Below are 24292 nucleotides of genomic sequence, written 5' to 3' on the forward strand. Positions count from 1 at the left end.
CATTTTTCTTCACTTGTTCTGTGTGTATCTTGGATTCGTACAAAATAATTCCCTGAAATTACAAGCGAGAGAAATATTTATTCTTTTGGCATCTAAGTAAAATCTAGTCCAAGGCAGGTGAGTTGTGTGGTCCCTCCCCACCTCCCCAGCAGGAAATAAGTGAAGATGAAGAAAACGGCCCTGGGAAGTCGAATCACATGTTGTTGTAGAAAATGATCCATTTTTAGAAATACAGGTCAGTGGAAAGGAAATCAGTTAGTGGAGGTGAGTCATGTTTTGCCCCCAAACCAGGCTCTTCATTTGGCACAAAATATGATTTTAAGGGACAGGTTTACTCTGTCCTGCTGGAAAGGTATCAGGAAGCAGAAATAAACCCACAGAAGTCAGAACTTTGCTAAAATGCCACAAATAGTTCCCTGAGTTGTTGGAATTGAGGGATCTTGTGTCTTGCTGCTGACTTTTCCCTGAAAAGTGTGCTCTATGCCTGTTTTCCCTGCGATTCCTCGGTGCCATCTCCCACCACGCTGCATTCCAGAACTCCAATTCTTGTTCCTGCTTCAGTTCCTTCTCCTGCTCTGCAGGGGCGTTGGGAAGTTTGTTAATTCAGGGCTCCATTCCCTGTATTCCCGCGGCTGCATCACCTGCCGAGCGTTCCAGCCACGCTCCTCTCCTGGTGCAGGAGCTCCACCTCCAGGAGCTGCTCTGGGAGCTGCAGGTGCTCCCGGGCCGGCAGTTGATAATCCTGAGCTGCCAAATCCTCACTGAGTTTGTTGTCCAGGTCCGAGTCACAGAATCCCGGGATCATTTAGGCTGGAGGAGCTGTAGGATCAGGGTCACTAAGGGAACACAGAGTGGGTGCATCCGCCCCTCTGAAAGACAAGGCTAAAAGTAAACTGTGAGTATTTAATTATGAGAATCTCAGTTAGGAGAGAACGTAGGTTTAGTCTGAAATTCAAGTCAAGATTATTTACTACTAGAATTTTTTTCTGGTTGGATCAAATCAGTGCACTTTCAAGGATTTTGAGGACATCTGAACCAAGCTCCTATAAGTGGTAAAATTCCTTGGACACTTATCACAGATTTCAGTGTTCTCCACACTGTTACATTTTCTCTCCATACGACGTTTTTCTGACAAGAATATATCACGTTGTCAGGAAGACTTTTGGGAGGTGAATTTACAGAGGTTAAACGAAACCATACTTTGAATTTCTCGGGTTTGAAGTTCATTTGAAGCTCAGTTGACCAGAGTCGACCGTGCCTGAGTGGTCACATTAGTGATTGGTCCCTTGATATAAGTAATACCAGCGATTATCTGAATTTAACATGTGGCCTCTCTCAGTCTGACTGTTGGGTCCAGATGTTCTCTGATTAACTGTCTCATTGGAGTCTGATTTAACGGTTGTGATTGTATCAGCCCTGCTGGACTTCAGGAATTGTAATTTTAGCACTGTTTTCTCTGGGCAATCTTATCTTAACGGTAAGGGAAGGGAAGAGCTCACACAGTTTCATCTCTTTCTGTGCTGTTTTTTAAGAGGGAGGCTTTGAAGGTGTTCATATCTGAAAGGGTAACGTTAACAGGTGTCATAAATAAAACAAATTTCACCCGGGACAAGCGCTGGAAAAAACCTGGGACCTGCAGGCCTGGGGATGTGGGATGACATTCCCTCTGTGCTCCCATCCAGCACTGGGGGCGTAGAAAATTGAGGAAAACCAGCAAATTAGTCACACTTTGAAAAATTAAAGAGAAAAAATAAAATCCCCTGGTAGTTTCAGCATAGCACTAACCATAAGTTTTCCAGCCCCAGTCCTGTTGTCCCAGGGAATCCCACTCTGCTCCCCCAAATTCTGTTTGTAGTGCATTTAAATGTGTTAAAATTCCCTTTTTTTCCCTAAACCACAGCCTAGTGGCTGTGCAGTTTGTCCTGTTCAGCTCCAACTTTGGGAATGCTCAGCTTTGGGCAACATTTCTCCTTTATCCCTATTTTTGTTTGTACAACTGTGACGCATTTTGGAAACCTTTAGAATGAAAACCCCGAAAAACCACTAGAGAATTAAGAAACTGGCAATAAAAGGGTGTGAAATTATAGATTTACACAGGAATAGTCATCTTGATAAGAAAAATCCTCATATTAAACAAGATGCTGTAAGAATCAGTTGCATAATTCAAGTTTTCTGACTCACACGAGCTCGGAAACGACGTGTGTTGTTTGGTGGGGGTTATTTTGTAATTAATTGTACAACTAGATAAATTACACTGTGCTCTAATGATGGAGAGACGCTGGTATTAATGAAGTAGAAAATACACATCTGAGCGCCTGGAAAATGACGCCTGGCTGATTATTTTTTTTTTTTCTTATTTTCTTTCCAATTCTCGGGGCTGCATTTCCACTCGATCTGTTCCTATTTTTGTTTCAAGTCCCAGTAAAACCAAGGAGGTTCGTTACCACCGAGCCCTCACTCCACAAAGGGGAATGATGGAAGTTTCTCTCCTGTTTTTAGAAGTGAAATTTCCACCGGGTGCCTTCCTCACGGGGTCATTCAGGAATTACCACTCACCTCTGCTTTATGCAGCATCTGAGCAAAATAAATACTTGTGTTTCGTGCAAAAATGGGTATTGAACCAACGGGGCTAAGAAAATACTAAGAGGCACAAACTCAAAGCCAATATGTCCAAGTCATAAATGCAAAATTTGGGATTTTTTGTTACTGCTTTGGCCTGTAGTGACACAAAAAGAGACCCGAGGAGTGGGACAGGTCCAGCGTTCACACCCTGCCGGGGTGTTTATTGTCACCACATCCTCGTTGGGGTTGTTGTCTCTGCTGTCTGGCTGGAAGTTGATACTGCTGAGAGGTGATTGCTCCTTCCTTTGTTGGCAAACAATGATCTCATAAAAGCTCTTGGGAAAAAGGGAGCAGAGTGCTGGAGTCAGAGGAGAAACAAAGCCAGGGTGGGCCAAAAAGGCTTGAGCTCCTTTCCTTTCCCCAGATGGATATCTGCAGTGGGGTAGAAAAAAACATGGAGAAAAGTTACCTTATCTCTGACTGTGTTGCCTCAATTAATAAAAACCCTCAGGTTGCTACTGTTTCACTTCACATTTTATAATTCCCCAGTACTTACAGTCTCCAGATTTTCAATACACACGTGGAATTGTTTGCTTCTTGTTGTTTAAGGAAAGAAACTTAGATATAGCATTGAATTTTTGATTACTTCCCCCCCCTCCCCAGTTTATAATTTTATGGGATGTACTCCTCTCTTTATTCACTAAGGAATGTGGGAGTTTTGAATTCCTGACATGTCTTCCCCCCCCAGTGTGTTGATTCCATCCCTGAGGTGTTTGTCACAAACCCTGGGGATTCTGCCTTGAATTTGGAATCTCTGCTGGCTCTTTCAGCCTCAGCACTTGTCTGCTCTGTCTCAGGCTGGTTCAGGTACAGGGATCTCTCCTCCTGGGAGGGGAGCAGCCCTGGTGTGTGTCTGTGGGGTTTTGTGGAGATGAATCATCAGTTAATACCTGTCAAACCCAGGTAGTCACAAGGACCCTCCAATATGCACCGTATTGACTCCCTTCTTGTTCCCCGGCATCTGAATCCCATTAACAGCTGTCAAAACCTGGTAAACTATTTATATGCTTTCACAATTTGTTTAATTGGATAGTTAGGAAATGGCAGACAAGAAAAGCTTTTCTTTTTCCTTTTTTTTTTTTTTTTTCCTTTAGTCTGGCTGAACATCTGTAGCATTAGGGGCTCATTATCTCTGAATTGGCACAGCAAATCAGCAGCATCATTAAAATGCCACATTAAGATGATTAAGTTTCTTTGTTACCCAGTTGACTTTTTGCATGTGCTGAGGATTTCACGATTATGACCCCACTCCTTGTAAAACACTTGAGCTACATCACCCTTTCCTGCGTTGTCTTTAATGGCTTCTGGGTTTTATTCCTTGTGCTTTTCCTAAAGCTCCTGGTAAACTTTGCTTAACAACGGGACAAAACTTACCTTCTCTTCTCTGTATTTGATGCCAAAGTCTTGGGTTAAATGGAGGAATTGGGGGATTTTCCTTCTGAAACCTCTTCCTAGAGAAAACAGCTAAGATTAAGAAACCCTCCACCTTGTTCTAATTATTTATTGCTCTTGACTTTTTCATTCCTGCATTTTCAGCCTGAAGAAGAGGAGGTTGTGTGGAGACCTCACAGCACCTTCCAGGATCTGAAGGGCCCACAAGGAAGCCAGAGAGGGACTGTTTATCAGGAACCAGGGTGACAGGACAAGGGGGAATGGCTTCACACTGAAAGACAGGAAATTTAGGTTGGATACAGGGAAGAAATTCCTCCCTGTGAGGTTGGGGAGGCCCTGGCACAGGTTGCCCAGAGAAGCTGGGGCTGCCCCAGCCCTGGAAGTGTCCAAGGCCAGGTTGGATGGGGCTTGGAGCAACCTGGGCTAGTGGAAGGTGTCCCTGCCCATGGCAGGGGGTGGGACTAGAAGAGCTTTAATGTCCTTCCAAGCCAAACCCTGGGTGATTCTCTGATTTTACAGAGCACACACAAGCACTGTTTGGGTGGTGACTCAGTCTGAAGTTGCCACCGCAGCTTTATTTTGGATTTTTTCCAGAACCCATTGTTTTTACAGTGTTTCAGGTGAAACAAAAATATTACTCTGGAGTATGTCTTTCATCTTGTAATCATCTCCCCAGGAAATGAAACCATGTGCATCAGCCTTAACGCATCACACCAGTACTTTGTTGTGTAAAAGCTGCAGGTTTTTTTTTTTCTCAGTGTATATTAACTCCATGAACTGCCTCAAGAAAAATAGTTCCCTGGCTTGGACACCACGGGTGGGTTGTTTCTCTTACAACCTCTTTACTTTCCTGATAGAAGAGATGACAGCACTTCTTTATTTCCACTGTGGGAACTTGGTTAGTGCTTTTAGGGATAATTGTGTTTTTCCTCAGTTAAATTTCCCTTTTCTGCATGAAGTCACGTTCACCTTCCTCTTGATTAAGGTGGACCAGCCTGGAAACTCCCTGGTCTGATTAAAAAAGGTTGATATGATTTTTAAGTGACGGATACAAACCTTCCACAGAGCTGCCAATCTCCTGATCTCACTGTGCGTGCCAGGGCAGAGCAAAAGTCAGGGCTGAAAAAGGAATTTGATGCTTCCAGACTCTGAGACCACTTGGTTAATTTTAGTCTGACTTGCACTGAGCCATTTTTTCCTCAGACTGTTTTTCACCAAAGCTGTCTCCTGTGTGGCTCTCAGGGAGGCACAGCAGCCTCTAAACCATAACAGGTGAAAAATTCCAACCCTCCTAACATAGATTTGCTTGAAAACAACCTCTTCCCTTGTAGCTTCTGCTGTTCTCAGCCATCAGAAAGTGAATTTTTCTGTTGAGGTGCTTCTCATGTCTGTATGAAAGCTCTCAAGCTCTGGTGGGATGTCGTGGACAGCCAGAGCAACGGTGACATTTTTTTGGGGGGATGTAGGGGTGGAAAACCCTCGGTGAGAGCTCAGGGGCACCTTTCTCTCTTAGTACAAGGAAACACCAGCCTGAGGTGCAGCATGGAAACGTCAGAGGTGATTATTTTCCTCATGGGATGGTTTGCCCGGCCAGGACATGCCAGGGGGGGTCCCAAACCGCGTGGTGCCACACCAACCCTGGCACAGCTCTGGAGCTGAGCCAGGAGCCGTGGTGGGAAACAGCAGGAAATGGTGCAGAAGCCTCTGCTGGAGGTCACGGCGTGGCCCTCACGGCCAGAGAGCCGCGTGCGCCGCGGGCGAAAGGTGAGACGTTGGGTAGAAAGTGGGAATTGAAATTGGGTCTGAAAGTACCAACAAGGTGCAGCTGCACCGGGTACTTCCTTTTACTGCTTCGGGCAGGATGTAGCAAATTATTTTGGAACTGCCTCCCTTTGAGAGGGAAAAAAAACCAACCAACCAACCCATCAAAAAAGCACTTTTTCTTTTTTCTTTTTTTTTTTTTTCTGGAAAAGAAACTGTGCTGAAAGCTGCTGTCAGCAACTGGCAATCATTTTTCCTTGGAGTGATGGAAATGGATGTATAAACTAATTTTGAAGGAATCTTGATAGCAGGATCGCCCTCGCAGCCTCAGACATGAAGTTGGCAGCAGAAGGCACCTGCAGAGGAAGCAGGAATTCATGGGATGTGAAGCAGAGCTGGTGCTGAAGAATCCATGGAGAAAACCAGCTCATTTTGAGTGAATTTGGAGCTCTCTGTGACCCTCTGAGCAAACACCCAAACCCGTGTGAGCTCATCAGGGACCAGGGCAGCCAGTCCCACCACCAACCTCTAAGCATTGTCTAGGACAGAGGGATAAAAACACACAATCTGGGGGGAAACCCCATCCTTCTGTGGATATCCTCATCCAGAGAGAGCACAAGAGGGATCTTGGAGTTTTCCACACTACCACAGTCTTGTGTAGGATGAAGGAATCATCACCCACCTTTTCCCTCTGCCTCAACTCAGATAGTTTGGCTGGGCTTAGTGAATAATTTAGGACAGAGGAGCGATCTTCTCACTAAAACATAGTTGAAAATTTTGATTTCATGGAAGTTGGGGCTGCCAGATCTTTCTTTTTCAGCTCTGCTTTTATGTTGCCACCTCATTTTCACTGCCACCCATTGTTTGTTCTTGGTATTTGATGTGGTTTATTACTCAGAACCAGAGCTAATACATATTCAGCAGTTTGTGTTCTGTACTTGGGAGAAAGGACGAGTGGTTCAGTGCCAGATTGAACTGTCTAACCCTGGGCTGCAGGGAGGAGCAGGTGGCCAGAGAACAAGACTCTCAAACAGGAAGCCACGTGGTGCATCTCGTGGGACTTGTCTTCACTGGGGAGCTTGAGGCACAACTGGAGTTTCAACTGTGGTCTGTCTCTGTCAGAGAATCATGGAATGCTTTGGGAAGGGAGAGACCTTAAAGCCCACCCAGTCCCACGCCCTGCCATGGGCAGGGACACCTTCCACCAGCCCAGGTTTCTCCAAGCCCCATCCAACCTGGCCTTGGACACTTCCAGGGCTGGGGCAGCCACAGCTTCTCTGGGTAACCTGTGCCAGGGCCTCACCACCTGCATGAGGAGGGAATTTCTTCCCTATATCCAACCTAAATTTCCCATCTTTCAGTGTGAAGCCATTCCCCCTTGTCCTGTCACCCCAGTTCCTGATGCAGAGTCCCTCTCCAGCTCCCTTGTGGCCCCTCCAGACACTGGAAGGTGCTGTGAGGTCTCCACACAACCTCCTCTTCTCCAGGCTGAACAGCCCCAAATTTCTCAGCCAGCTTTAAGCAGAAAAAAAGCCATCCTGGCAACCACTGAGGGTTTTAGTGGAAGTGCTGGAGTTAACAGTGGAGAGGAAATGCAGCACCACAAGTTGGGAATCACCAGCTGTTTATACAGTGTGACCCATTTGCTTATGTTTTCACATTGTTAGTAAATCATTAGCTACTTGCTACATCCGCCTTTGTCATGGAGCTGCATTCATTTAGGCAATGCCTCTGGATTCCTCCAGACAGGGAGACAGGCCCAGGGACCTGTTTGAAGGCCATGAATGCTGATCTTCAGGAGGCTTCAGGCCCAGGGACCTGTTTGAAGGCCATGAATGCTGATCTTCAGGAGGCTTCAGGCCCAGGGACCTGTTTGAAGGCCATGAATGCTGATCTTCAGGAGGCTTCAGGCCCAGGGACCTGTTTGAAAGCCATGAATGCTGATCTTCAGGAGGCTTCGGGTTCTTTGCCACACCCTCCCAGCATGACTTTGGACAAATCTTTTGATTTTTCTTGGATACATTTATTTATCAGGAAATCCTTCCCCTGCCTCTGCTAGTTTGGCTCACACAGTAAATGGGGACTGTCGACTGCTCCTCACACATCTGAGAGCTGTGGATAAAAATTGTGATTTGCAAGGGAAAATTGAGATTATTGATCAGGTTTAACTGAGGAGAATCTATGCCATGGGAGCACTGGGAGTCTTACACTGCTCAGACATATTTCATAGGAGTGTTCCAAGCACCAGAGATTCCACAGGAAGATAAAAGTTACAAGATGTAATTATCCTTTTTAATTTGTGTCTTTCTGTATTTCCAGTTCACAGGAGCAGACTGAGATGCTGATTTCTATAGAAATAATAATTGTGAGTGATGTAAACAAGTGTTTTCTTTTGAATCCTGACTAGTTCCCTGTAATTTCAGGAGAAGTTTGTACTGTATTATGCTTTCATAATCTGTAAAAAGAAATTATCCATCAGGCAGGTCAATGTTTTTAAGGGTTATCTCACTAAGTGTCCATGACCAGTTTAATTTCTTCATCTTTGGGATTTCAGTAACAGTTTTAGGAAATGGATAATGTCATTTTATATAATTTTTTGTTCTTTTTTTTCCTAAGGTACTTCGCTGTGCACAAGATGAGCATCTTTTCACTCCTGTGCTTTGTTTTACCTGCAGATGATGTGATTAAAGTGAAGGGGGAATACAGTGAGAGAGAGGAGAGTGCTTTAAATTCCGAGCCTATGGAAAACCCAGAGGAATCTGAACTGCCTTACACCTATCCCAGAGAATATAACGACTATGAGAGCATTAAACTGGAGAGACACTCGGGTTCCTATGACCACGTCAGGCCAGCTAGTGGGAAGATGACTTGTGATATCTGTGGATTAGCCTGCATTAGCCTCAATGTCTTGATGGTTCATAAGCGTAGCCACACTGGTAAATATCCCTATGTTGTTCTTGTAAGAGCTGGGTACTGACAGGATAATGATTTTTAATTCAGACTACTTATTTTACAAAAGGATCCCAAAATCAGGCTTTCCTTATTCTGTCCTGGACGCCACGTGTGATCTCTACCAAGTTACCCACTGTTCTGTGCCTCACTTTACCCACCTTTCTTCTCATCAGGACTGAATGTTATTAAAAGCATTTTGGTGAGGCATTTTAAGAATTTTGGATGAAAGGCACTACGTGATGTCAGTATTTCAGGCACAAAGCACGAGTTAGTTTGGTTTTGTGCTGCCATTTCCAGCCTGTGTATGTACTTCTCTCTGTGCTATACTTGGGCAACAAACCAATGAGCATCTTAAGTTTCAACCTGCAGTAAGATAAGGCTTTTTTTTTTTTTTCTTCTAAAAATTGCTGGCTTGTTGGAATCAGCCTCCTCCAGAGCACTTCTTTCCATGGCAGAACTGTGCAGTGCTTTCCATAGTCGTACATATGCTACGAGCAGCTCTGACACCAGAGCTGCACCTCCCTCCCACTGAAATCCCACTCTGTGTGTTTCTATAGAAAGAAGTCGATCCAGTATCTCATTCTTTCCTCTTCCAAAAAGGCAGAGGGCGACCTGGTACCCACGTAACCATTAAATGTCCTTTTCTGTATGTCATTTTAAGGTGAACGGCCATTCCAGTGTAATCAGTGCGGAGCTTCCTTTACTCAGAAGGGAAACCTCCTCCGCCACATTAAACTACACACAGGGGAAAAACCTTTTAAGTGCCACCTGTGCAGTTATGCCTGCCAGAGGAGGGATGCGCTTACGGGTCACTTAAGGACACATTCTGGTAAGTGACTTCACAGGCACCTCACGTGGTTCAGGTGTGTGGCACTGGGACACTCGGGGTGCAAGAGACAGTCAGCAAGGTTTGCTCAGCCTGCTCGAGAGCCCCCACGGAGCAGGGACCACTCCCTGTGCTCGTGGGACACACTCAGGCTCTGCTCTCGGTGCGGGGGAACACGTGTCACAGCCCACAGACCTCCTGGCACAAACACCTCCGTGGGATTTTCACAGAATCAGTTAGGTCAGAAGAGTCCAATCCCAGGTCATCGAGTCCAGCCTTTGACCCATCACCAGCTTGCCAACTCATTTTCAGATGAGCAGAGCTGGCTTTGCCATCAAGCTCTGAACTCGAGGAGAGTGTGAGATGTGCTTTGCTGGGATTTCCTCCCATCCCATCCTGAGCTGTGAGGAAAACTCCAGGAGCACAATCCTGGGCAGAATGACTCTATTGCCAATTGACACCTCTCTGTGGTCTAGTGCCTTTCATCTGAATCTCTTAACATGCTCACAGATGGTTCTTCTGTAGCCTGGTAGGGTGTTCTGTCCATTTTACAGATGGGGAAATGGAGGCACAGAGCTGAGGTGACTTGAATAACTAGCCAGCTAAAAATTGGTCTTAGTTCCCCCAGTTCTGCAGGAGCCAGGTTGTGCTTGCCCTTGGATTTGTGTATATCCTGTGTTCTACAAGGGCCCAGGAAAAAAAAAATTGATTCTAAATGACAGATGTTATCTCTGCACTGCACTGCACAGAAAAAAAGTTCAACCTCACAAAGAATCAAAGTCAAAAATGAGCTTATCTGCCACGGATAAATGAGATTCTGATTTAATCAAGGCCAGTAGAGTGGTGGTGACTGTCCCCCACCAGCACAATGCTAAAACCTGGCCTTGGACACTCCCAGGGATGGAGCAGCCACAGCTGCTCTGGGCAACCTGTGTCAGGGCCTCACCACCCTCACAGGGAAGAATTTTTCCTACTGCCTAATTTTAGAGGATGTCTGTTCCCAAACCAGTACTGAGATAATTTAGGAAGCACTTCCAGTCCTTGTGTATGAGGCACCAGGAAAGGCCACGTGGGGATCTTGAGTTTCAAACAGGTTTGCTTTAGTTTAAATGAATTAGGAACACCATTCCCTCTACAACAAATGCCTTTGGAAATGAAATCAGTTTAATGAAATCCTTGAAGAATTCAGTACGGGCAGGACCCAGGTCAGGCACTCAGGGCTGTGGCAGTCCTGGTTTGGCAGTGGTACTGTCAGCCTTCCCTAGGGAAGCTACTCCAAGGAAAGCAGTTACAAGGCCCTGGGAACAGTGTTCTTATTTAAATCCTCTTCTTAGGGTATGGTCCTCTTCTTGGAGCTTAGGGTCTGAGGAGGAACTCTGTGTATCTGGTGGTTTCACCCTCATGTCACCCTAAATTTGTGATGATTAAACTCAGCAGGAATTTCGAGCATTCTCCATGAGCTGAACATAGGCTGTTGGTAACCACGTGCTGAACGTCAGGAGAGGGTGTTTTAATGGTCTCTTGTAGTTATTTTAATGAAGCTGTTATTTATTTTTTTCCAGTGGAGAAGCCATACAAATGTGAGTTTTGTGGCAGGAGCTACAAGCAGAGGAGCTCGCTGGAGGAGCACAAGGAGCGGTGCCGGACTTACCTGCAGAACGCTGGCATGTGTGAGGCTGGTGAGTTTATCACAGCACAGTGGTTTTGGGGGTTTGGTGCATTACAGGGCTTAAAAAAGGGCATCTGGTGAGCTGTTAACCCACAGCCTGAGAACAGCTTTTCCTCCACTTGTTTTCAGTAACCCGAGGGGCTGTAATGTTGTAAAGGGGCTGGTTCAATGCAGCCCTCAGGCAGGTAGTTAAAGAGTGCTTTTATTTTAATCCCTTTTTTATTTCACAGTTACTTTGAATAAAACATCTAAGGTACCTTGTGCCCAGCATTTCTGTAGGTGATACAGTGAGTTAAATTATTCCTGCATTAATGCCATTATGTGGCTCATTTTATGGGATGAGTTGTTGACAACAGTTGTTCATGTCTCAGTCTGTTTGTCTCAGTCTCTTCTTTTGAGTAAGAACTATTAGTCAGAATCTGTTAGAATTTGCAGAAGTTTTAGTGGCCTGGATCCAGGGCATGGAAATGGGTTGGCATCCCAAAAATCTGTGACAGATCAGCTTAGGAGGGAGCGAGAGGTAAGGGACTGCTTTGAGTATAGAGCTGCCTTTGCAAAAGGATGAAGGCAAAATATATCAAAACTTGTTTTTTCTTATATTCCCTTTTTCAGTCTCAGTGCTGCAGTTCCAAAACACTTTGGTGGAAAATAACCACCACAATCTTTGTCCCTGCTTCACCCAAACCATTCAAATCCTAAAATGAACTGTGTGATTTAAGTCCCATCAAACACCAATAAGTCAGGGAAGAATTTCTTTCCCCATTCAGAGTCAGGGAGTGGTTGTGACCTTTTCAAAGGGTTCTGTGACTGATCTGAGCAGAATTTCAGAATTCAGGTTCCTATTCCTTTGTTATGCAGTCTTAAAAACCCAACCAAAGAGTGGAATCATGGAATCATAGGATGGCTTGGGTGGGAGGGACCTTAAAGCTCATCCAGCCTCACCCCCTGCCATGGGCAGGGACACCTTCCACTAGCCCAGGTTGCTCCAAGCCCCATCCAACCTGGCCTTGGACACTTCCAGGGATCCAGGGGCAGCCCCAGCTTCTCTGGGCAACCTGTGCCAGGGCCTCCCCACCATCACAGGGAGGAATTTCTTCCAAATAACTCTATCAACAACAGTAAGGACAGTCATCACAGGCCAGGCCTGAAAAGCAGTGTGAAGAGCCATCGGTGTGGGATGAAAACTGTGAGCACAGGAGTCCTTACCCTGTGCAGGGTGAGCAGGTTGGTGTTGCAGGCACATGTGAAACCTCCCAAAGAACATGACTTAGCAAAGAGTTCTGTGAGGGTTTTTTAGAGTTTTATAGTTTTTGGGGGGCTCTCTCATCAGCACATGACGTTTTTTCAGAGCTTTAGTAAAAGTAACTGGTTATTATCAGCACATCAGCGAGTTCTGGTTTTCATGAGAACCCTTTACACATGGTAGCTGTGGTTTGTGTCACAGTACACACTCCCCTGTGCAATCACCCGGGGGGTCCACCCGTGAAAATGGAAAACCTGAGACCTCCCACTGCTCTCAGTGATTCTCAGGCTTCAGATGCATTTCAGAACAGAGACATTTCACTCCTTATCCCAGCCTGTGGTGCAGTCCTTGCTGCAGTGGGCAGGGAGCCCTGACTGGTCACAGGGAATGCAAATTCCCACTGTTACAGGAGGTGGCTGCTCCCTCTGCCTTGGAGACCTTCACACTCTCACAAATACTGCAGTGTTTTTAGGGGAGTAGGAAGTTTTATGAAAAATGGGAACTCCTGGGGCATTTCCATCCAGTTTCCTGGTACCAGCAGGATGTTGGGTGACAGAACCAGGGAGAGGAAAGACTGGAAAGGCCCTCAGGAGGTCATTCAGTACATTTTATTTTTCTCCCCAAGTGTAGCATTTTGCACTTGTGTTTAGCAAACATCCTCTTTCCATTTCTGACCCTTTTCCTGCTGCTCCACATCACCTTCAATTCTGGTGCTTTTCTGAAACCCTTGCAAGCTTCTCAACCTGGTCTAGTGGGAGGTGTCCCTGCCCATGGGGGTTTGGAGTTACTGAATCTGTAAGGTTCCCTCCAACTCAAACCATTCTGTGATTCTCACATGGAACCATCTTTAACCACAAATATGCTCTCCATGCCACCATCCATAACTAATTTAAATATTTAAAGGCATCGGGGACCACAGCAACCATTCCAGTTCCTTTTTTAGCACCAGGTTTACACATTCCAAATGCAGAAATATTTCCAAAAGAAAAACTTTACATAACAACATTGTTGGAGTGTTGTCCTTGATAACCATCTCTGCTCACATTGTTCTCATTGCACAGTCACCCAGCTCTGTTCCACTCTCCATTCTTGAGTGACCACACAGAGATGCTACAGGAAGCAATGCCTCTAATTTCAGCTCTGCTCTGTACTTGAGGGCTTTGCTCACCATATCTGCACGTTCTAAAAATTCTGCTCACACTGGTGGTGGGGCAGAAACCACACTATGGAAACAGCTCAGTGCAGGGGGATGTGGGGTGTGCTCAGGGCTGGGACAGCAGCCGCTCTCTCCACAGCTACGGGGGGACACAGCGGCCCAGACAGGGAGATCCTACCCCTGGAAGTGTCCAAGGGCAGCTTGGATGGGGCTTGGAGCAACCTGGGGGAGTGGGAGGTGTCCCTACCTGTGGCAGGGGGTGGGACTGGATGGGCTTTAAGCTCCCTCCCAAACCAAACCACTCTGTGATGGCCAGCACTGTTTGGAGAGGTGGCTCCTCAGCCAGTGATCACAAGACAACATAAACAGTTGTCCCTAATGGATAAATCACATTGGCAGGACAATTGTCTTCTGGAAGTGCTTTATAAAGTCAGGATCACACCTGACACGTACACTGAGGCTGGAGCAGTGCTGGGAGCACCACTGAGGCACCCCAGGGGGAGCAGGGGAGACCACCCTCAGCCCCAGTGCTGGCTAAGCAGGAGAGGGGCACCCAGGCTGAAAAGTGGTAGCAGGGATGAATATATTTACATGAGTCTCCAAACATACTGGAGTAATATAGGATAAAAACCAGAGCAGCAGAGCAGTGTGTTATTCCCTTTAGGGCACTTCATGCCCTGCATGGGGCTGGTCTGTCACGGGGTTACAGGACTGTGGCAGAGCTGAGCTGGGCCCTGGTATCCCATCCTTCCTGACTCAGACTCGTAGCTGGTGTTTGTACCTCTGATACACTTTACGTTTTCAAGGTGCTGAACAAACATGAACAAATAGTTCTGGCTGAGGTTTGGTGAGTCATGGTTTGTGCTGACTGAAACTCCTGTGATAGCAGGAGCAGCACCAGCAAACAGGGAAAGGCTGCTCAGAGCTGGGAAGGATGAAGCTGCACTTTCAGCACTTGCTGTACTTGGCAAACAGCAATTTAAGTCTAATAATTAATAAATCTGCATTTAGCAGGACTGAAGTGAAACCAAAGTGTTCCTATCACCCTCCTCTGGCAGTGCTTCTCTCTTGCTTAGGTTATGCTTCATATATTCAGGGAGGCCTCATCGTGGCCTTCCAGTGCCTTAAGGGGCTTATAAAAAAAGGAGGGAGAGGGGCTTTTTATGTAGGTAGAGAGTGATAGGACAAGGGGGAATGGTTTCACACTGGCAGAGGGCAGGGGTAGAAGGGATATTGAGCAGAAATTCTTGGCTGTGAGGGTGGTGAGGCCCTGGCACAGGTTGCCCAGAGAAACTGTGGCTGCCCCATCCCTGGAAGTGTCCAAGGCCAGGTTGGATGGGCTTGGAGCAACCTGGGCTGGTGGAAGGTGTCCCTGCCCATGGCAGGGGGTGGGACTGGATGAGCTTTAAGGTCCCTTCATTCCAACCCAAACCATCCTATGATTCTGTATTCAGGTATGTCAGTGTGTGTGCACAGCAACCAGGACTCTTTCACAGTGAGATCCAACCTTTTGTACTAATTTGGGAAAGCAAATCGCCCCTCCTTGTCCTCCTTTTGTAGATCCCAACTCCTGCAGACACAGGCACTCTCCTAAGATGTGTCCAGTTGTCACCACGGTGAGCCCTGACCCTGGAACTCTCAGCAATGAGTTTACTCTTTAATATAATATAGTTTTTAATGTAAAAGTACCACTGCAGAGCCGTGTTGCTGAGGTGTGAGCAGGGCTGGGGGGAAGCTGCAGCAGTTACGATCAGTATTAGTGTGGTAGTAGTGAAATGAGGTGGCAGCTCTCCAGCTCAAGGCCTGTGCAGCCTCCAGGAGCTGAGAGCAAGCACAGCCCCTGTGCACTGCTGGGCACTGCTTAGCATGGCTGGGAAGAGCTCTGGAAAAAGGGAAGAGCCTTAAGTGGCCCAGTCCCAGGGAGTGATCACAGGGCACAGACACTTTTCCTAAAATTGGACATTCTGGAGGTTAGTGAGCTTTAAAACATCAGAGAGAAAACCCTCATAGTTTCAGCTGTAGCATTTAGGGAGAAAAATGAAGTGACACTAACACCTGGAAAAACAAGGAGTTAGGAGTGAATTTTGAAAGGTTCTATTGTTTTGATTTTAATGGAACGCTGACATATTTCATACGAGTTTCTTAGTGATTCGTTAAGACAACTATGACTGATATCTGAAAAGTGCAGCAAGAGGCCTGATTGTCTTCTCCTCAACCTGGAGCACTGTGTGAGTGTGCAGGTGTCACCCAGCCTTACTCAGAATAAAAAAGAAAGGCTTGCAGAGCTCCTGTCTCCATCTGCAATTTAACCAACCTTCCAGCCAGTTCATTCACTTCCTCTCGCTCTCACCGGTGCTGGTTTGCATGGTCTGTGCTCCCCCGAGCGAGCTCGGGGCTGTGTTGGCTCCCACTGACCACAGCTGGTGCCCAAAGAGCAGGAACAGCAGAAAAAGCAAAAAAAAAACCCCAACTTTGCATCAGATCTCCAAACTGTTTCCTCCAGTCACTGTGGCAAAATCGGAGATTAAACCAGTCAGCTCTTCCTTTATTTTATCTTTCTATTTTTTTCTTTTCACCTACGTGTTGTGTGGTTTTTTTTTCCTCTCTTTTTCTTTTTTTTCCCCTTCCTTTGCACGTTTTCCAACGTAGCCAGCGTGGAGGCGAGGCACATCAAGGCAGAGATGGGGAGTGAAAGAGCCCTTGTGCTGGACAGGCTAGCGAGCAACGTGGCAAAGAGGAAAAGCTCAATGCCTCAGAAATTTATTGGTAAGAACAAAACCCCTTTTCATCCTCGTGCGAGTCGGTAACCTCGGGGACAATGTCTCTGCTTCTTTTAAACACCCTGCTCAGTCTTAGCACTTAGTGCAAAAGAATAAAGTAAATTGGGTTGTTCTGATGGGGTTTTAGTGATTTGTCGTAGGGGGTTGATTAAAATATAAAGAATTTACTCTGTTGGCTGCTTAAACTGGGTGGAAGCTGCTGTTGTGCTTTGTGTTTATTTATGTAGTTGGTTTATAAATATATTTATATTTATAAATGCTGTTTCACATGCTGTTTCCATACCTGTGCATTTGAAATGTTCTCTGCTGGGATCTAGAACAGGCAAAGAACAGGAAGGGTAATGTTTTCCCAGCAGGAGCTGAAGCTTCCTGCAGGATTCCTGTGTGCAATAAGGCCTAAAGACAGAAAAGTATTGGATTTCTGTTAGTCATCCTCCTAAATTTGACTATGATTAAAAAATATCAGATCCTTTCTTGTGGTAATTTAAGCAACCAGATGTTTCCATAGCATTTTCTTTGCATTTAATTGTACGTGATCAGAGTTATGCATGTCGGGGATCTTAAATACTCGTTGGGCAGGTTCTGTGTTCCAGAGCACGCCAGATCCTCTTGGCCAGTCTGATTTCATCAACTCGCCTTTAAAGAGAATAAAACACCAGTCTGTGTCCTGAGGAAAGCCCTGAGTCAGCAGCTGTATAATCCTGGTGCTGCTGAAGCCTTATTTGTGCTGTTTGTATGGTTATTTACAGTGCCAAGTGCTGCTGGTTTGGCTTAGTATAAGGTTCACCTCCCGTGGTGTGTCCCTGAGTGGGAGTCCAGGGGGGGCTCCCTGGGCTGCTGCAGCCACACCCACCTGGCAGGGGGTGTTCAGAGCACCTGTCCTGGTAAAGGTGTGCTCCTGGGCCCACCCCAGGGAAAGGTGTGTGCACTCCTGGGTCCATCCACCCAGGAAACCAGCTCCATTTTTGAAGGTAACGTAGCTCTTAGTGGGTTTGTGGGGAAGCACTGGGCTTTCATCTACAAGAAGTGAGCTCTTTTATTTATTTATTTAGTCTCAGTGTGGCTTTCTGAAGGTCACCTTGTTGCACAGCCACACCACCTGAGTGCCTTTGGTGCTCAGAACTGAAACTGGGACTGTGGGGCTCGGCCGTGTGCTGTGATTCAAAAAGGAATGCTAATGCAAATGGCTTTGTAATTCTTTAGCTTCCTTTTTTTTTTTTTTTTTAGCTTTTTTCCAACTCTGTTGGTGTACAATTGGCACCAGTTTGATCTGTAGGTATTTTATCAAACACATCTACAGCAGGATGCACCCCAGTGGTGTGTGGCTTAAGTTCAGAACTAGTGGGGTTTGGGTTTGCTTTGCCAGCCCGTGAGTTACTGTGTGGCACAGACCCTGTGGGATTTGTACTGGTGCTGGCTGGCACCAACTGGCACTGCACACACAGGGGATTTTGTGGAGAAGCTGCAGAACCCAAAGGCACAAAATAACCCATTTCTGAAACTCGCTGTTTTTCTAGACCTTCTGTGCTTGTTCTTGTTGAGTAACATGTGAAAAAACTACCCCCTTGTCCCTTTTATCCCTGGGAAGGATGTTTTCAGGGGCAGGCTGTCCGACCTTGGCCTGACTCCTGTGCCTCTCTGACCTGTCCTTGTCAGAGCCCGGATCTGCCAGGCCAGCATGGGAATTCCTTGGGAAATCTGGGAACGAGTGCTGATGTTTCATTTTGTCAGGAAGCAGGGACAGGGATGTGTACTAACAAGGCATCTTTGTTTGGCCCGTTGCTCTGAATGAAGTCCATTGATGGGAAGAAGAAAACCCTTTATTATAGTTGGAGGGCTCTGCAGAGATTCAGACAAGCACCAGGAGTCTTGCCCACTTTATTTTTCACATCTCCATCCCCAGTAGCTGCCTCGGGTGCACCAGTACAAGTCCCACACAAGGACAGGGACCAGCAGAGCCTGCACTTGACCCTTCCCCTCTGCACCAGGCCCCTCTTCAGAGTCTTCTCCTGGAGGGGTACCCGGGGGGACCTTAAAATCCACCAGCACAGTGGAATCACAGAGCACTGTGAGACCCTAATGATCATTCAGGAGCTGGACTCAACGATCCTTGTGAATCCCTTCCAACTCAGGATATTCCACGATTCTGCGCTCACACGTCGTGTTTTTGTGCGTTACCTTTTGACTTCACCTTATTTAACCCCAAAATGTTTAGGGAATTCCTGCCTATTTTTTGCTTTTCGTTGCCTTTTTTTTTTCCTAAATTTCAAATTTATTCACATCTTTTCTCGTGCCTGCAGCTGGTTTTGTGAGTCACCCAAAGGCGCTGCAGCGCTTTGTTTCCTTCCACGTGAAGCTGGACGGCGAGCGGCGCTGAGGGCTGGAAGCAGTTACACTCTTGTGGTTCACTAACCTTTTTGGGAGTGTTTTAGAAGAGAAACGTGAGCTCCTGGTTTTCTGCCTGTGCAGTGAAACCCCACGAGTTTCATACACATTGAGTCATGGTGTTGACAGGTGACTGATAAACATCTGCACCACTCGAGTTACCGTAACTGAGAGATTCGTGGATCCGACGTTTGCCAGTCCCTTGCACATGAAACCTTTCATCTGCTCCTTTCTTTTGGTTTTTTGTTTGTTTTTTTTTTTTTTTTTAAGCTAAGAACAATTTTATGGTTTAAGTAACCACAGAATTCAGTTGCTTATTTCTAGACATTCGCTCCAAAAATTAGTTTAGTGCTTTTTGGGTGCAGTTTTATTTCCTCCTTGCGCCAGTTGCGTGGTGCTGCCAAAAGGTGTGAGCAGGATTTCAGGTGAACTGTCCTTCCCTTCTGTCCGGTCCAGAGCTTCCAGAGCCCCAGCACACCCAGAGGAAAACAGTTTTCTTTTACTAACCCTTTATCAAGTGACCCTAAGTGTGATTTTTGACACCTATATATATATATCTGCCAGTGTTAGATTACCTGAAAGCCTGTGTAGAGGTCCAAGAACCCAGGTGTGGTGCAGAGGAAGCTGTAGCTGTCAGAGGACAGTGGGGAAAACTGACTTCAGTGTCCAAGGACATGTCACAGATGAGTCTATCAGAAAGTACCCTCAAAGCCTCCTTTCTTAGACTGGTCTGCTTCCAAGCCTGAACTTTAAAAAATAACAACCCCGCACACAAAAAAAACCACCAGAAAGCTACTTGTATTTACAAACAGCCTCTCTCAGCAGAGAACATTTCATGCCCCTTGACTTCCCGGTGACTTCTGCCCTTTAGAAGAGGCATTGTGGGGTTTAAATCCTCCTTTACCCGCCCAGGTAACTCTGAGCTCTGCTCCCTCGCAGGCGAGAAGCGGCCGAGTTTCGACGTCGGCTACGGCGCGGGTTTCCTGTACGAGAAGGAGAGCGAGCTGATGCACGGGCGCATGATGGACCAGGCCATCAACAACGCCATCACCTACCTGGGGGCCGAGGCCCTGCGCCCGCTGGTGCAGACTCCGCCGGCGCCCACGGCCGAGATGGTGCCGGTGATCAGCAGCCTGTACCCGCTGCCGCTGCCCCGCGCCGACGTGCCCAACGGCGCCGCGCCCGAGCCCGGCCACGGCCACCTCAGGGACAAGAGCCTGTCGTCCGACAGGGGCCTCTCCCCCAACAACAGCGGCCACGACTCCACGGACACAGACAGCAACCACGAGGAGCGGCCCAACGCCTCCTTCCCCCAGGGCCAGGCCATCCCCGCCCCGGCCCGCAACGGCCTCCCGGCCCTGAAGGATTTCCCCAGGCCCTACGACATCCTCAAGCCGCCCGCCCTGTGCCCGCGCGACGCCTTCAAGGTGCTCAACAAGGACGGGGAGCCCATCGGGGTGTTCCGCTGCGACCACTGCCGCGTGCTCTTCCTGGATTACGTCATGTTCACCATCCACATGGGCTGCCACGGCTTCCGAGACCCCTTCGAGTGCAACGTCTGCGGCTACCGGAGCCACGACCGCTACGAGTTCTCCTCGCACATCGCCCGGGGGGAGCACAGGGTCGTGCTCAAGTGAAGGGACCGGCTCTCCCAGGGCAGGGGCCGTGTTTTCCCGTCCCAGGGGAGGCTCGGTCGGTTGGGTTTTTAATTAGTATAACGAAATTTCCCGAGTATTTTTTCTAGGCCAGTTTGAAGCGTGTCACGGGGAGGTGACACCTCTGTAAATTCTTTCCCGATAATTCAGTGTTCTGTAGCATCTCTGCCTGGCTGCTGTGGTGAGCAGGACTGTGGGAAACACCCGGGGCAGAGACTGGTTTTGATATGAACTTTATTTTTGTGAAACTTCAGAGCCATTTGCGATGTTTTGAATTTTTAGCGTGTGTTTGTTTTTATAGGGTTTGCTTTAACTCAGCACAAAAGGGTTTCTTGGCAGCTCCCCTGCTTGCTCAGGTGTTTGGTCAGAGGTGTGTTGGAGGAGCTTTTCTTAGTTATAATTCTCATATGGTCTTCCAGTGGCTCATCACCAAAACAAGGAAAGCAAGGGCAGGAGGAGGGAGGGACTTTTAATTCCTCCTTCAAGCTTTTCCCCTAAGCCCTGGTGAGTGTATGGCCCCACCACACTTTCATTTTTCTTACCCCTTTTTTTCTGTTTCTATAAAGTCACTCCCACCCAGCAAGAGCAAAATAAGAAATGAGACCTATTTGGGGTTGGGATTTTTTAACAATAAGCATTTTTGGGATACCCAGTGAGGTCACTGGTTGGCTCATCCATGTAGGCTGGGGGAAATCCCGATTTTCATTGCTGGAAACTCCTCCTTTCTGATGGGTGCCATGAACAAGGATGAAGCTGTGCTGTGTGTTGTGCCTCTGCCTTGCTCCTGCTGTGCTCCAGCAGCAGGACACGTGGCTGTGCCATTCCATGTCCCTGTGGACAGTGCTGGGATGGGAGCGGGAGCGGGTGGGACCTGCAGGTGTGTGGGAGCTGCACCAGGACATCCCTTGGCAGGAGATGCTGCTCCACACCCTGAGCAGGTGCCTCCCTTTGAAGCTGGTTTTTAAAACAATTCCTTGGAACTCCTCCCTGCTCCACAGCCCTGTCGGTGTCTCTGTGCTGGAGAGGGATTTGGGAATGGCTTTGCTGAGCGAGGGTTTATTCTTTGTGAAGTATTTTTGTACCCCCTAGTTAGGAGTGTTCTGATGGACTTTCTCCATCCCTTGTGTGGTTTGAGAGCTGCGTTGCTTTTGTGTTATCCCTGGTGATCCAGCTGCTTCCCTGAGGGAAGGCTGGAGAGTTCAGGGTCAAGAAATACTGAATTCCATTCCCTCTGCCTCTTTTGGCTCAAGTATTTCCTCCCGAAGAATTTTAAGGTACAAAAAAAAAAAAAAAAAAAAAAGACTACATTCATTTTTCCCACTAAGGGTAGGTCTGGAGGGGGATAACTCAGCCTGCAGAGTGTCCAGAGTGCTGTGGAAGAGCTAATCCAGGATCCTGCTGTCCCTGGGGCTCAGGAGAACTGTTTTGCTGTTGTGTGTGGAGCTGTAAAGCACGTTTAGGATCTTTCCCAGTTTCCCATCTGAGGCAGGTTTGGCTCTTCCCCGATGAACAACTCGTGTCATGGTGTGACAAACACTCCCCCCAAGTGAGCCTGGGTCAAGGGTCAAGCCTTTGGACCTGGAAAAGAGAGGGAAAGGGAGGGAAAGAATTCCCAGAGGACAAAGAGAAACAGTTCTATTGCTGCCCTGACATTTCTGTGATAGTTTGGGGAATCTAAGTCCGACATTTTTAGGACATTGTGGTTGTCTTTATCAACTTCTAATTTTGTCACAAGCTTGCTTTTCAATGGCTTAGTTTTCAACACCAAAGAATTGTCAATAAATGAATAAAATACCTAAATAATGACAATGTGCTGACTTGAGGGCAGGCAAAGGCGGGTTCTTCAAGGAACCTGCACACCTGAAGCCATCCAAAAATCTGATTTTCCATAAGTGGATTGAGTGATGGAGCCCCCTTTAAACCACTTTTGTAGGATTCACTGAAGAACACACTTGAATTTTCCCTTCACCCCCATCCCACAGCGCTGCCCTGGAGCCTTTGGCCTGGGAGGTGAGAACCCCACCGGGCTGTGCCTGGACATCGAGGGGCTGCCTCGGTCCTGGGTGGATCTCTGAGCTCAGAGGAGCTTTGGACACCACCTCATCTGGGAAAACAGAGGGGAAAACCACTGCTGTTGGTTGAGAGCCTGAGCTATTCTGCTCCTGGTTTGTTATTTTGGTCCGGAACAGATTTGGGTTTGGGGCATTCTCTGGCCTGTGATGTGTCCACCTCGCTTGGTTCTTCGTTCCCTGATGAACTGCACCCCAACAGCGGCAGGAGAGGCCCCAGGGAAGGAGCTTTCAGCACCAAGAAACGAGTCTCTGGTGCTTAAAGGTTTGCTGAAGTTTTTAAAAATTTCAGTAAACCCCTGTGTGCTAAAGCAGAGCTGGGAAGTGACGGGCACGAGCAGGCTGAGGAGTGGGAATGGGATCCAGGGAGCGGGTGTGGAGCACCAGGGCTGGAGCTGGGACCTGTGACCCAGCCGGGTGTGATGGGACTGTGGCTGTGGTGCATCCCCCGGCTGAGCCACGGTGGGGCCTGTGCTCGGCACAACCAGTTACTCAGTGGAGTAACTGATACACTCGGAGGTGTAAACTAACGCTGCTGTTCCTCCAGCTGCTGGGAAATGGTGTTGGACTCGGCTGTGGTTAACAGGGGAACGATAAAACCCAAGAGCCGTGGGGTGTGGGCAGCTCGGCCCCACGCCCGGACCGCGGGGTGGGCTCAGGGGTTCCGTGGGATGCCGGGAGCTGCACCCGCCGTGCGGGAAAGCGATGGAAACATCCCGGCGGCGGGAGGGTGGAGGCTCACACCACCCGCAGCCCTCTTAACACCCGCCTCACCAGGCTGACGTTGCTCGCCCTTGTTTCATTCCCCCCGACACCTTCTGCCGCAAGGGCTGGACGCGCTTGAGAAACAGAAACGAAAAAAAAAACACAACCCAAAAGAAAGTCGGAGGATTCTTTTTTTTTTTCTTTTTCCTCCACTTCCTTCCCAGCCAGGGGTGGCAACCAAAGCGCCGAGGGGTCGTTTCCCCTCGCTGTGTCAGCGCTGGGTGCGACAGTGCCAGCCCCGACAGCCCCCGGGGGCTCAGTCTCACGGCGTCTTCCCATCCCGGCTTTTCCCTCATCCAAACTCCCTCATCCCTCTGCTGCCTGGAACCAACCCCCTTTCAAGGCTTACAGAAACCTTCAGTTGGTGTTGTGACAGAGCGATCCTTATCTGCTGATAGCTGTAATCGTGACAGAGCACGGAGGAACTGGTTTCCCCCGCCGTCGTGTCGAAACACGCTTCCTAACGCCCAAAAAAATCCCATAAAACTCTTCCGGGTGCTGCGCCGCATCCTTGGAGCATCCCGGCCGGCTCCTGCTCCCCCGCGGGGAGCGGCCGAGCTCCCAAACCCCGGCGGAGCCGGGAGGGGACAGCGGGGAGGGAGGTCTGAGTCAGCGGCGGCACCTCCCCCGTGTCCCCGTCCCCAGCCGTGCCCTGAGTCACGGGCCCCGCCGGCGTTTTCCCACCCTCCGCGTGGGCCGGGTTCCCAAATCCGGGGGGGCACGGAGCCAGCAGAGCCACCTCTGTGCTGAGTGACAGCCTTGGAAGTGTCCCCAGCGCTGGCACCGCCACGGGGGATTCTCTGCAGCCCCGGGGGTCCCGCCGGGACACGCGGGAGCAACACAAGGGCAGGGCCACGACTGTCACCGGGGCACCACGACGTGGGCAGCGGGTTCATGTCACGCCTGGTGCCCCCCTCGCTGCGCCGGGAGAGAAGTGAAGCCCCCGGGGAGCTCCCGAGCCGTCCCCTCCGTCCCCTCCGGCCGGGTTATATCTGGCGCCACATTTGCATGGCAGCG

General features: G+C 48.2%; 1 protein-coding gene across 4 annotated transcripts in view; it reads left to right on the forward strand.

The window, feature by feature from the left end:
* The window catches only part of IKZF3 (IKAROS family zinc finger 3), a 35514-nt gene extending 13279 nt beyond the window's left edge, over positions 1–22235 (forward strand). For 2 of the 4 annotated variants that reach the window (XM_051794635.1, XM_051794636.1), the window contains exons 7-11: positions 8451–8711; positions 9389–9556; positions 11116–11232; positions 16271–16387; positions 19726–22235. In XM_051794635.1, coding sequence (XP_051650595.1) covers positions 8451–8711; positions 9389–9556; positions 11116–11232; positions 16271–16387; positions 19726–20423 — 1361 coding nt within the window. In that variant the 3' untranslated portion in view covers positions 20424–22235. Of the gene's footprint in view, positions 1–8094; positions 8141–8450; positions 8712–9388; positions 9557–11115; positions 11233–16270; positions 16388–19725 lie in introns of all 4 variants that reach the window. The other 2 variants (XM_051794638.1, XM_051794637.1) reach the window with 2 other exon arrangements.
* The last annotated feature ends 2057 nt before the right edge of the window (positions 22236–24292 follow it).

This window comes from Manacus candei, unplaced genomic scaffold, assembly GCF_025592945.1.
Source record: "Manacus candei isolate 608988 ecotype Guabito, Panama unplaced genomic scaffold, ASM2559294v1 h1tg000040l, whole genome shotgun sequence".
Classification (NCBI taxonomy): domain Eukaryota; kingdom Metazoa; phylum Chordata; class Aves; order Passeriformes; family Pipridae; genus Manacus; species Manacus candei.